Genomic DNA, 12988 nt, shown 5'->3' with positions numbered 1-12988 from the left:
TGCCTTCAGCTCAGGTCATGATCCCAGGGTCCTGGGATCAGCATCTTGTCAGGCTCCCTGCTCAGGAGGGAGTCTGCTTCTCCCTCTCCCTCTGCCCCCCCCACACCCCCTTGCTCGTGTTCTCTCTCTCTCTCTCTCTCAAATAAATAAATAAAATCTTTTTTAAAATATCTGTAATTCATCACTACCCACAGTTACAAAAGTAACACCATTATACTGCTTTCTGAAATATAAGTTAACAGATTCTGGTTCATTACTAACTTACCAGACATTTGGCAAATTCTTTGTTTTCTGAAAGAAATCCATAACCTGGATGTACCTTAGAAATGAAAACAAAAAGCACTTTCAATTTTATCATATCACAAAACCTTTATAAGCAACATAGAGAGTGCACTCATGTGTTTATATTTTAAGGGCCTGGAGTCAGGTTACTTCTCCTACATACTGACAGTTGCAACCCACATTCCTGAGTACAGACCCAAATTCCAAGAAACTGCCTAATATTCACTTACAGCACACCACCTTTGTCCTAACCGTAAACAGGACCATTGACCTACAACACAACCTATTTCAGCACAACCTGAACTCTATTTCAACACAACCTGAACTCTCCCTACTTTTTCTGAGGCTAATTTTGGCCCTAAGCCAAATTTTTTAATAGTTAGTGGGCCAAAGAACAAGGTTAAAAGAAACCATTTGTGAGATAGATGAAAAACTCCTAATTCCCCTTTCTTTAGAGTCCCGGGAAATGCTGCTTTCCAAAAATCTGGCTAAGCCAACTAACATATTTTATTCCTGACCACATGAATACACTCAGCCACCCAATGAGCAGTGTTGGTCAAAACTAAAGTCGAAATCTGGTTTTACTTTTTCTTTATACACTGAATTTTTTTCTTCTAACATGTACTCTTTTTTCCCTCCTTGGCCCACTTAACCATTCATAATCACTTTATGCTATCCTCTCACAAACCATGTTGCTATGATTTAAGTTCTATCATCCTGGCCTATCACACTGTTCAAACACATTTAGCCTATTATCAATCAAGACTGAACATATTTCCAGGAAAACAATTCTACTGTAAGGAAAGCCAAATTTCGCAAGGAGCCAATATCATAATCTAGAAGTAGCTACACATCTGAGATTTTTAAATGTTTTATGAACCTGGTACAGAATTTAAACAACTGCATCACAGGTAAAGAGTTTCACTCCACCAATTGCGTTTTATAGAAACATTTAACAAAAGATTGTATTCTGACAAGCTATCGTTAAAGAGTTAAGAGTTTTACCTTCATTAACTCTGATAATAAACTGTAAACATCTATAATATGGGTTCATGAATTCAGTTATTTATTTAAACATGTATCTTAACTAAAACATTTCTTTCACAAGACATGTGAACACTAATTGAAGTACTCCAGGCTAATTGCTGGTGTTGGCTGTTTCCATCCAATTTCAGAGATAACTCTGCATAGTTTGCAACATTATATATAATTAGTTCTCTGATCTATAAAACACACACACACACACACGGCACCAATAATACACAATTCCTGATGTCAGAAACCAGATTCTTCCCTGGATTCCACCCCATTCAAACAGAATTGGAGATGGGAAGAATTACTGATTTCTCCCTGTAAGTTAAGTGTATTCTACTGACATTATCAAACTAAAATTATCATCAATTGCATAGTTTTTATTTCTGGAAGTGTAACCAGGTATACGTAATTTTTAAATGAATAAAACAATTTAAACAAGAATCTTTTGGATCCTATAACAGATTTTTTTAATGTTCTTATTGCACTGAAAGGGTTAATACTCAAAACTAATTGGTATTTCTTTTCTTTTTTTTTTTTCCTAACAAATTTGGAAATGAACTGAAACTGCTCCCTGGTGTGAAAGCTGAATCCAACAGCCACCTGCAGGATCAGCGACCAACACTGCCAGATGCTACAAAGCCTTTGATTTCCAGTAGCGAATTCGGCCACATTTAACTCATGTGACATGAACTAACAGCAACAGCATTTTCAATCATTCTTTTTTTTTTTTTTCTGAATACAAACTCTAGCTTTCTGCTCACTATATATGAAACAGCTGCAGTAGATAGATTCATTCAGACTCACAGCTTGGGCCCTGGTTTTCTTAATGGCTTCCATGATGGCATCCATGTTGAGGTAGCTTTTACTGGTGGGAGCTGGGCCAACACAAACAGCCTCATCCGCCATTTTCACATGAACCTGAAGAGACAAATCTCTGCATTAACAGATGCTCCCAGCAAAAAGAACTCCCATCATTCGTGAATACACACAAAATTGCAAATGTGATTTTTTCCCTTATTTAAGTAGTCAGGTCTTTTTGAAAGTGCACTAAAAAAAGAATAGTGTAACATATCAGCTCAGGAACTATATTAACCATGACTTTCATTTATTACAAGCCTAATCATTGTCTAGCCAGAGAACTTCCATAATATTCCCTACTAATTTGATTAAATAAAACCCCTGCAAACGTTGGCCCCCTATTCAGTTCATCTACATATAAATCTTGTATCAAAAACTACCCTGTTACATGTAGCCAGTAGTCCAATATTTTCCTAACAAGCACTCATGCCCAGTTCTAAGCAAGCTCCCCAGGAAGTGGGGATAATTAGAGAAACTGAATGAAGGGATGCAGTGAGTGTCCCTGCACAGCATCAGGTCAGCACCAGGCACAAATTAAAGTCCAGAACTAAAGACTTCAATATCAACGAGCCAGAAAATCTTGACAATCATTTAAATACTCTCACATTTGATCCTCATCCATTTTTACCTTTACTCCTAGAAGAGCTGATATATGCATTAATTCTAAGTCTACTCAAAACTTAGAAATATATGCTCCATTTTTAAGACTACTCACTGTACAACCTTTTTACACCAATATTTTTGCTTGAGGTGAGGCATTCACTACTGAAAAGAGTAACTTATTTCTGAAAGAAACCATTCTTTTAAAATGATAAAAGGATTCATATATCTTTGAAATGGCTTTCCCTAACAGTTTTCCAGTTTAAGGAACTTCCAATCCATTTAAATTTATTTTACAAGGCAGACATAAAAACTAGAACACCTACATCTACCTGGACTTTTATGACCCCACCCCCCGCCCAAAGTCCAAGATGGAAAATACTTTTGAGTATTGCTAAGTTCTATTCTTCAGCCATGAATTTTTAAGAAGCACGTTGTTTTAAATGACATCTATAAAAAATAAAACCAATTAAGTCATCTTTTAGAAAGCTGAGTTATCTTTATCAATTCAATACTTTCCAATAAGTAAAAAAATTATATCATGCCCAAGAGATTTACACATCAATATTTTAATGGAAAATACTCAAATATATACACTCTGTAGTATCTTTAATAATGTCCCCTGTGAAGAAAAGCAGCCAGGCTCACAAAGGGATCCTAAATATTCCCATGTTCAAAGCAAGGCTCTCCTTGTGGTTATTTCTGCCTTGCTTCCCCCCTCCCCCACCCCACCCCGTCTCAAGTTGTTCTTCCCCTCAGGCCAGAATGCTCCTCCTCTTCTGCCCCTGCCCAGTGCAACTTTGTTATTGTAACTGTGGCTTTCTTTCTATAAGAAAGAAACTGAACACTGAGCAATCCTTTAAAAAGAATGCATTAGCCAGGTGGGGATAAAGTAAAGTTAAATCCACATTTATTCTGTGTATTTTATTCACCTCCAAGTACTACCTACTACTAAAGATGCCCAAGTTTCACTTCTACCACTGGGTCTTTCCCAGGTACTTCAGCTTCAGATGAATCTCCTTTAATCTGAACTCTGATAGTACTTAGTGCAAATTTTGGCATTTAATTGCATCCTGCCTAGCAACGTTATTCTGACTGCTTTATAGATTGTTACAATTCAGACACTCTCCTCCACCAGATTAGAAGGTCCTGAAAGGCAGAGGTTAGGTCTTAAATTCCTTTTTAAATCACTCCCAGCACAATGTTATGTGTTAAAAGCTCATTAACTCATAGATACACATGGATGGCAGTTTATTTAATAACTTTCATTGTTAAGCCGTTGTCTTTTTTTTTTTTAAGATTTTATTTATTTTACAGAGAATGAGAGAGAGCACAAGTAGGGAAAGCAGCAGAGGGAGAGGGAGAAGCAGGCTCCCCGTTGAGCAGGGAGCCCAACGCGGGGCTCGATCCCAGGACCCTGGGATCATGACCTGAGCCGAAGGCAGACGCTTAAAGGACTGAGCCACCCAGGCGCCCCTAAGCCATTGTCTTTGAGGTGAAAGTCTAACGCAAATTAAAAATTCTCCAATCTTAGCAATACATATGGGAACTGAAGGTTGTATGGGAAGAAATTAAAAGACACATACACACATATGTGTGTATATTTATATGTCCAAAATTTCTGTAATAAACATGCATCAAAAAGAGGAGAATCTAAATAGTATTTTGACTAGTATTTTTTTTTTTTAAAGGTTTTATTTATTTATTTGACAGAGAGAGAGATAGCGAGAGCAGGAACACAAGCAGGGGGAGTGGGAGAGGGAGAAGCAGGCTTCCTGCTGAGCAGGGAGCCCGATGCGGGGTTCGATCCCAGGACCCCGGGATCATGCTGAGCCACCCAGGCGCCCCTTGACTAGTCTGTCTTTCTAAATACACTTTGTAACCATACGGCATATATAATTTTGCATCCTTTTGTTTTATAACTAACATCTTAATAGACATGTTTCCTGTTATTACGAACTGTAAACATACTGAGAATCTAGCTCAGAGCCTAACATATTTTAGCAGATGATCAATACTGTTCAAACAAACATTCAAATAAATTAATGTCAAAAGCAGGTCAAAACTGCTTACGGGCTTTACAAAGAAAAGGCAAAACATGCTGTTTCTAATGGTTGACTGGTTTCTTTTATTTCTCAGAAACAAACCTTTCTTTAGGGTAGAAGCTATACTAGCATCTTAACAAACCCAAAGTGAAGCACAGGGTCAGTACTAGCAAAAATCCTGGGCAAAGCCATTTGAAAGAAAAAAAAAAAAACAACTAGAATCCTCTGCTGCCTTAGTTCCCAAAGAGATACTTACTTATGAGTCAATCAGGAAAGAAAAATTTTTTAAACTTTTGAAACTCAAATTTCAATTTTGTTGTTATTATTGTACTAAATGCCTGACGTTATTTCACTGGGTTATTAATACAAAACCAACTGCATTCAAGCCATGTAGGTGTTCTTCTGAAGAGCGACTTGAAAAATATAAATATAAATTCCTTTTTCTAATACTTCAGTAATATGTAACAATCATGGAAAAGTTTAAACTGAACTAATCAATTAACTAGGATATTGCTGGCTACAAGTTTCAAAAAGAAAAAAGATTTTACGTATGAAGTAGTCTTCAGAAGCTTTTCCAATAGGTTTTTGAAGATTAATTTCCTCAAGCTTTAAATTTTTGTTTTAGATTTTAGTTTTGGATTTTAAATTTTATTAAATAGAAAAAATTACTTGAACCAGCCTTTTATTTTCCAAATAATAATCTAACAAAGTGTTTTTCAACTGACAGAACTGAAAAAAATCATGTTCCTCACTGTCTTTCTTTAAATGACTTTAAACACTTGGATATAGACAGGTTAAAAATTGTGCGTGAATTTTAAAACTGAGTTAATGAAAATTTCATATTAGACCATTAGATGTGTCAGATATGCTTTAAAAAGATACTCTGTTTGGTCAAAAACATAGCACCTTAGTGTTGAAAAGTACACTAGACCGGATCTGAGTGAAAGCTTTTAAATACCTTCTAAACTAATACAGACTGAGAAAGGCAGGGAAGATAAGCAGCTTTGAAGATGTTTCCTCATGCTGGGAGGGTTTTGTTTTTGAAACCTATCACTCAAGAAGATTGTAGTTAGGTGGGCACTCTCTACGATGTTCACGAATACTTGAGTTTTCCCTGGGCTATCACCCAATGCGAACACAACACAAGGTGAGACACTGCCAGGATGAGAGAATGTAGATTAGATGTCCTCCTTGCCCTAGAAGAGCAATGCCTCATACAATCTGTCCAGGTTTCAGTATCCACCAGATCTAACCCAATTCTTTAACAAGCAAAAGTCACCCTTAAAGACTGAAAAGGTAAAGAAAAGCATGCCAACTGCATCAATCTTAATTTGAAAACCCGGGGGGAAAAGCCATTTTTTTTTTAAAGATTTTATTTATTTTTTTTGAACTAAACTCTACACCCAACATGGGGCTTGAACTCACAACCCCAACAACAAGAGTCACACACTTCAACCAACTGAGCCAGCCAGGCACCCCCAGAAAAATCATTTTTAAAAACCAGATAAAATCCTATTTCTAAGAGGGGGGAAAAAAGAACCTTTCTCTCTATTCTATACGATGTATCTAAAGAGACTTAGACAAATGTCAACAGACTAGCATTCTGGCATATCCTTCTAGGAAGGCAATTCATTTCTAGAAAATAATTATTTTTCAGGGGCACCTGAGTTGGTCAGTCAGTTAAGCATCTGCTTTAGGCTCAGGTCATGATCCCAGGGTCCTGGGCAGGGAGCCTGCTTCTCCCTCTCCCACTCCCCTTGCTTGTGCACTCACTCGCTCTCTATCAAATAAATAAAATCTTTTTAAAAAAATGATTTTTCAAAATCAGTAAATACTATATTTGCTTTGAATCCATTTTGTAAAACTGTATGTGTAGCACCATGACACATTTATTTGTGATTTTTGGATGGCAGAGTTAGTGACTTTACTATTTTTCTTCTGTTATAACTTACATAATTTTCAAATGGTAAAATTAAAAGTTACAGGGAAAAGAGAATGGGTTTTTTCTAGTTGCAAAACTCTCAATCTATTTTCTAAAATCCTGTTTTCCCAGTGTAGAGGTTCCTCAAAAAGTTAAAAATAGAGCTACACTACGATCAAGCAATTGCACTACTAGGTATTTCCAAAGAATACAAACATAGTGATTTGAAGGGGCACACGCATCCCAATGTTTATAGCAGCAATGTCCACAAAAGCCAAACTATGGAAAGAGCCCAGATGTCCATCAACAGATGAATGGATAAAGATGATGTGGTGTGTGTGTATGTACGTGTGTGTACACACACACACACACACACACACACACACAGAGGAATATTACTCAGCCATCAAGAATGAAATCTTGCCATTTGCAAGGACGTGGATAGAACTAGAGGGTGTTATGCTAAGCAAAGTCAGTCAGTCAGAAAAAGAAATACCATATGAGTTTCACTCATATGTGGAATTTAAGAAACAAAACAGATGAACATAGGGGAAGGGAAGGAAAAATAAGATGAAAACAGAGAGGGAGGCAAACCATATGAGACACTAAACTCTAGGAAACAAACTGAGGATTGCTGGAGAGGATGGGGGTGAGGGGAAGGGATAAATGGGTGATGGGCATTACAAAGAGTACATTTGATGTAATGAGCACTGTTATATCCAACTGATGGATCACTACATTCTATCCCTGAAATTTTTTAAAAAGATTTTATTTATATATCTGAGAGAGAAAGAGAAAGACCACAAGCAGCGGAGGGACAGGGGGAGAGGGAGAAGCAGGATCTCCACTGAGCAGGGAGCCCAATGCGGGACTTGATTCCAGGACCCCGGGATCATGACCTGAGCTGAAGGCAGATGTTTAACCAACTGAGCCACTCAGGTGCCCCTACCCCTGAAATTAATATACTATACATTAACTAAATTGAATTTAAATAAAGAATTAAAAAAAAAAAATCCTGTTTTCCTATCAGTAAAGGGAACTGTCCCAGAACCAATTATGAAACCAAAGAGTTTGTTGAGTCTTTATTTGGCAGGGATGCATTTCTGAGAATATGGTAAACAAAAAAAGAATGAAAAGCACCATGACTAGAACCATATTGTCATACCACTGACACCTGGTAGAAGCATCAGGGAGCAATGGGAAGGATGGAGTAGGGGAGAGGAGACAAGAAGTATGAAAGCAAAATCTTAGCAAAAGCAACGTCAATGTACCAAGACCGCAGCGAAATGGATTGTGGAATGGGGAAGGGGGGCGTGCAGAGGTAAGTATGAAAGGGTGGGGCAGGGGCTATCTATATGGTTGGTTGTAAAGGTTGGGAGAGACAGAGTGATAGCTGAGAAAAGGTTTGAAGTGGAGTCTTTCTTAGAAAAAACTTGAACAAATGCCCTTGAAAAGTAAGGAGCTTAAAAGTAAGGAGATGAAATAATTCACATTGATAATCAAGTGGCAGAGCTAGGAGATATGGGGAAGCAGGAGACAGGGAAAGGGACAGAGCTCATCTCCACCCCCACCCCCACAAAATACAAGCCAGGATTTAAAAAGAAAAAAGATGAAAGAGGGAGCACCTGGGTGGCTGAGGTAGTTAAGTGTCTGCCTTCGGCTCAGGTCAGGATCTTCGGGGTCCTGGGATCGAGCGCCGAGTCGGGGGGGGGGGGGGGCGGCGCGGATCTCTGCTGAGAGTGAATCTGCTTCTCCCTCTGCCCCTCCCCCCACTCGTCCTTTCTCTCTCTTGCTCTCTCCCTCTCTCAAATAAATAAAATCTTTCTAAAAAATAAAATCAAAAAAAAAAAAAAGAAGGAAAATCAGACAGGACTGAGCCACCTAGATGCCCCTAAAACCACTGTATTTTGTAATATCAATAACTACTACTTGTAATAATATCTCAAATATAGTCACTGCCATAAGCACCAACTCAATTCCTCTTAATAAGAACCAGATTAGGGCGCCTGGGTGGCTCAGTTGGTTAAGCGACTGCCTTCGGCTCAGGTCATGATCCTGGAGTCCCGGGATCGAGCCCCGCATCGGGCTCCCTGCTCAGCAGGGAGTCTGCTTCTCCCTCTCCCACTCCCCGTTTGTGTTCCCTCTCTCGCTGTGTCTTTCTCTGTCAAATAAATAAATAAAATATTTAAAAAAAAAAGAACCAGATTAGTGAACTGGATGTAGCAATTTCATTAGAATACGGCCAGGTCAGTCTTAGAGGTTCTCAGAGTCAAAGACGGAAATAAATGGTCGTTACATACTTTTGGTACAGGCAGTTCACCAGGGGATCTGACCACCCCAGACATCCCTGCCGAGTGTTCCAAATGGCAAAGTCTAAACCACCCCTTGATCCTGAGCAGTTTCTGCAGCTAGTCACATAAGCTAGGCAACTAAGTAAAACAAGCACCCATAGTATGACTATTCTAGAACTACTTGCTTCCTGATTGAGTGGCGCTTGTTTGTTGACTGCTTGCTACAAAACATGCTGACTCCTTAACTCTAGTTGGCAAAAACTTTCCCTGAATATTTTATATTTCTGCACATGATATGAGCAAGGCACCAACTGCCTTTTGGCTCAAAGTATATTTGCACAAGTGTTTGAAGAGCCAACAGCCCTCGATGAGAAGGACAGTGTCTGACTCTGGGGCAAAGTGCAGAGATGCTAACAGTCCATTTATAAAAGATTCACTATGTGAGAAGCAGGCTAAGCGCAAACCATTTCATATGCAGGTATCATCTGACCCTCTTCATATCACCTTCTGGGAACTGGGACTTGGGGAACCAGAGCAAAAATGCTGATACTCTGACCACTGCCATGGCTGTGAGGAGCAAACGGTCCTTCGTGCCTGACCCAGCCACCTTTTACCTTCTATCAGCAGCATGAAACACTGAGAGCTAACTTGTTGGCCTGCAAGGAGAGTAAAATCTCACAAGAAAGATTAGAGTAAAACACAGCTCTTGAGAGGCCAGTGCTCCTTAGCTGTGACACAACCCTCTTCATTTGTCGCCCCTCAACAGAAGGATCACATCCCCCTGGCGAACCTGTGACACGACGACCAATGCTACCACGAGGACGCTCCTACTGTTGCTGGGGTGGACTGCTGTCTGCTTTTGGCACGGACAGCCTTGTGGCAGATGTCATCTTTGCCGTCTTCTAGGACATGGGTTACTTCCCTAACATATCACCTTTTTAGGGGTTTTTTTCTTTGTGCTAATGCGATGAAAATAAGAATAAATTTCATAACAAGGGATATTAAGAACAAAAAGTATGGACAGTGGTTGATAACTTCCCATGCTTCCCAGTCTTCCCATGAAGACTGACTAAATAACCACTCCAACATTCCTCTCTAACTTGTTTCCCTCGACTACCAAGGGCAAAAAGCAAAACAGAACATTTCCCAGGGGTGCCTGGCTGGCTCAGTCACTAGAGCACACGACTCGATCTCAGGGTTGTGAGTTTGAGCCCCATACACGATACAAAACCAAATGGGCATGACTGTGTCTCAATAAAGATTTACAAAAACCATGTGATGGGCCAGATTTAGCTCACAGGCCATCATTTTCCAACCGGTCTCAGAAATGCTTTTCAGTCCAAATTGGGTCAGTCAGGATTCTCCAGGAGTAAAGTGGCATGATCAAACATGTTTACCTGAAAATAACACAAAGAGTAGGGCTAGCGAAACCAACAGAGGATGGTGAGGTTTCAAGGGACTAGCAAGAGTGGGAAGCCATAATCACCCCAGTCCTGAAGGGGCTTGGAGAAGGAAGAACATAAGTAGAGCTAGTGAACGTGCAGGCCCACCAGCTGCTCCAGCCCTCAAACAATGTGGGCACTGTCAAAACTGAGACAAGGCAGGGAAGTGGAGGTGGGATAAACAGCCTGATCTGCTTGGTATCTTCAAACAGCCAAGCAGAAACACAGGGCAAGGAAGCTCAGGTGATAGACTCCATAGATGCCAGTGCCCTGCAGATTGATCCATAAAAGAAATTTGAGAAACTGAAGATCAGCAAAATTTAAAGCTTTTGCTCTTCAAAAGACACCATTAAGCACAATGCAATACCAATTCCCACTGACTAGGATGACTATAATAAAAAAAGACAAATAATAACAAGCGTTGGCATGAATGAGAAGAAATCTGAACCCTCATACGCTACTAGCAGGAACGTAAAATGGTGCAGCTGCTTCAGAAACCAGTCTGAAAAGTTTAAGGTTAGTTTAAGTTACCTAAAAGTTTAAGTATACCTAAAAGTTTTAGTTACCAAATGACCCAGCAATTCCAATCCTAAGTATATATGCAAGAGAAATGATAACATATGTTCACACAAAGACCTGTATACACATATTCATAACAGCATTATTCATAGTAATTAAAAACTAGAAGCAACCCAAATGCCCAGCAACTGGTAAATGAATAAGATGTGTTATATTCATACAACAGAACAATACTCAACCAAAGAGGGAAAAAAAAAAGAACTGATCAATGCAACAACACAAATGAATCTCAAAAGCATTATGCTAGGTGAAAAGAAGCCAGACACAAAAAACCAACAACTATACAATTCCATTTTGTTGAAGTTTCTAGAGAACGCAAAACTACAGGCAGAAACCAGATCAGTGGCTACGTAGATGGAGGTGAACAAGGAGTGACTACAAATGGACACGAGGGACCCACATGGCTAATGGCAGTGTTCTAAAACTGGATAGTAGTGAGGGTTGCACAACTCTGAAAATTTACTATAACTCACTGAACTGTACACTTAAAATGGGTAAACTTTATGATATGCAAACTGTACCTCAATAACACTATTAAATAGAAATCAGGACGTTTCATATTCATTTTTTTAATCCATTATGCTGTGAGCTCTGCTATGTGAGGACCTCTGGCACACAGCACAGTGACATAGACTATAAATGTTTGATTAGCAACTGCAGCTAATGAAGTCAGAATTCACCTGACAAAGAGGGCTCTGGCGACAGAAGGCACTTCAGAAGGGCACTCCAGCAGCAGACAGAGGGCATCAGATGCACAGAGCCCAGAGAGACCAGAGGATGATGAGGGAGAAGAAAGACATCAAAATGGAAGGCCAGCCATTACTGCTGCATGCCTCAGACAGACCAACTAAGATGGGGATTCAGAGAAGTAGCTACTGAATGTAACAAATCAAATTTCTGGCAATTTTGGGGACCAACTTAGTAGAACAACAAAGAGAAGCCTGGCTTCCCTAAGTTGAAGAGCAAATGCAAAGAAAGAAAGAAAAACTGAGACTAGTCGTTCATGTGGCTTAACTGTATGCTTGCGAATGCAGGACATTTTCTCTGTTAACTGCGGGGAAGCTCAGTACACACACAAGGTAGTCAATAAAACTTTCTGATTGCAGACTGATACAACTTTTCAAAGAGATCATCCCACCATAGAGAAATACCTAACAGATGTGAGCATATGCACCTCACAAACCGAACTAGAAGTCCCTAAGATGGGAACAAAACCACAATCAGCAGCCAAACATATGCCTTAAAGACGAAAGACAACCGGGGCGCCTGGGTGGCTCAGTTGGTTAAGCGACCGCCTTCGGCTCAGGTCATGATCCTGGAGTCCCGGGATCGAGTCCCGCATCGGGCTCCCTGCTCGGCAGGGAGTCTCCTTCTCCCTCTGACCCTCCCCCCTCTCATGCTCTCTGTCTCTCATTCTCTCTCCCTCAAATAAATAAAATCTTAAAAAAAAAAAAAAGACGAAAGACAACCTAGAAAGCGATCCTATAAAATCTGTGGAGATTCCATCACAAAGTTCTGGAAATGGGCGGTGCTGATGGTGGCACAATGCTGTAAATGTACTTTATGCCACCAAATTACACAATTAAAAGTTAATAAAGCAGTAAGTTTTACTTTATACTTTACAATTAAAAAAAAAAAAACTATATAGGGGCACCTGGCTGTCTCCGTCAGTGGAGTATGGAGCTCTTGATCTCCAGGTTGTGGGTTCGAGCCCCACATTGGGTATAGAGATTACCTGAAGATAAAATCCTAAAACAAACAAACAAAAAAACCCACATAGATTCAATCACAATTTTTAGCCCATCACTGACAAGCACTTATGAAAGAATGAATTTGTAGAGCTTAGTTATATAGTAAAACTATAAATAGTACCACCTAAGAAAAACTGTAGCAAGGGAGGAAAACAAAAAGAAGAAACAAGAAAATACAAGTAAC

The 12988-nt window shown here is 39.6% G+C and overlaps 1 protein-coding gene across 3 annotated transcripts in view; it reads right to left on the bottom strand.

The window, feature by feature from the left end:
• PCCA (propionyl-CoA carboxylase subunit alpha) overlaps positions 1-12988 on the bottom strand; it is a 369494-nt gene that overhangs the window by 309703 nt on the left and 46803 nt on the right. For all 3 annotated transcript variants that reach the window (XM_081815165.1, XM_081815167.1, XM_081815166.1), the window contains 2 exons: positions 2122-2235; positions 266-319 (listed from right to left, as the gene is read on the bottom strand). In XM_081815165.1, coding sequence (XP_081671291.1) covers positions 266-319; positions 2122-2235 — 168 coding nt within the window. The remainder of the gene's footprint in view (positions 1-265; positions 320-2121; positions 2236-12988) is intronic.

The sequence above is a fragment of the Leptonychotes weddellii genome, chromosome 3 (genome assembly GCF_054177405.1).
Source record: "Leptonychotes weddellii isolate Sample4059 chromosome 3, ASM5417740v2, whole genome shotgun sequence".
Lineage (NCBI taxonomy): Eukaryota > Metazoa > Chordata > Mammalia > Carnivora > Phocidae > Leptonychotes > Leptonychotes weddellii.
This window is presented reverse-complemented; position numbering and strand designations above follow the sequence as displayed.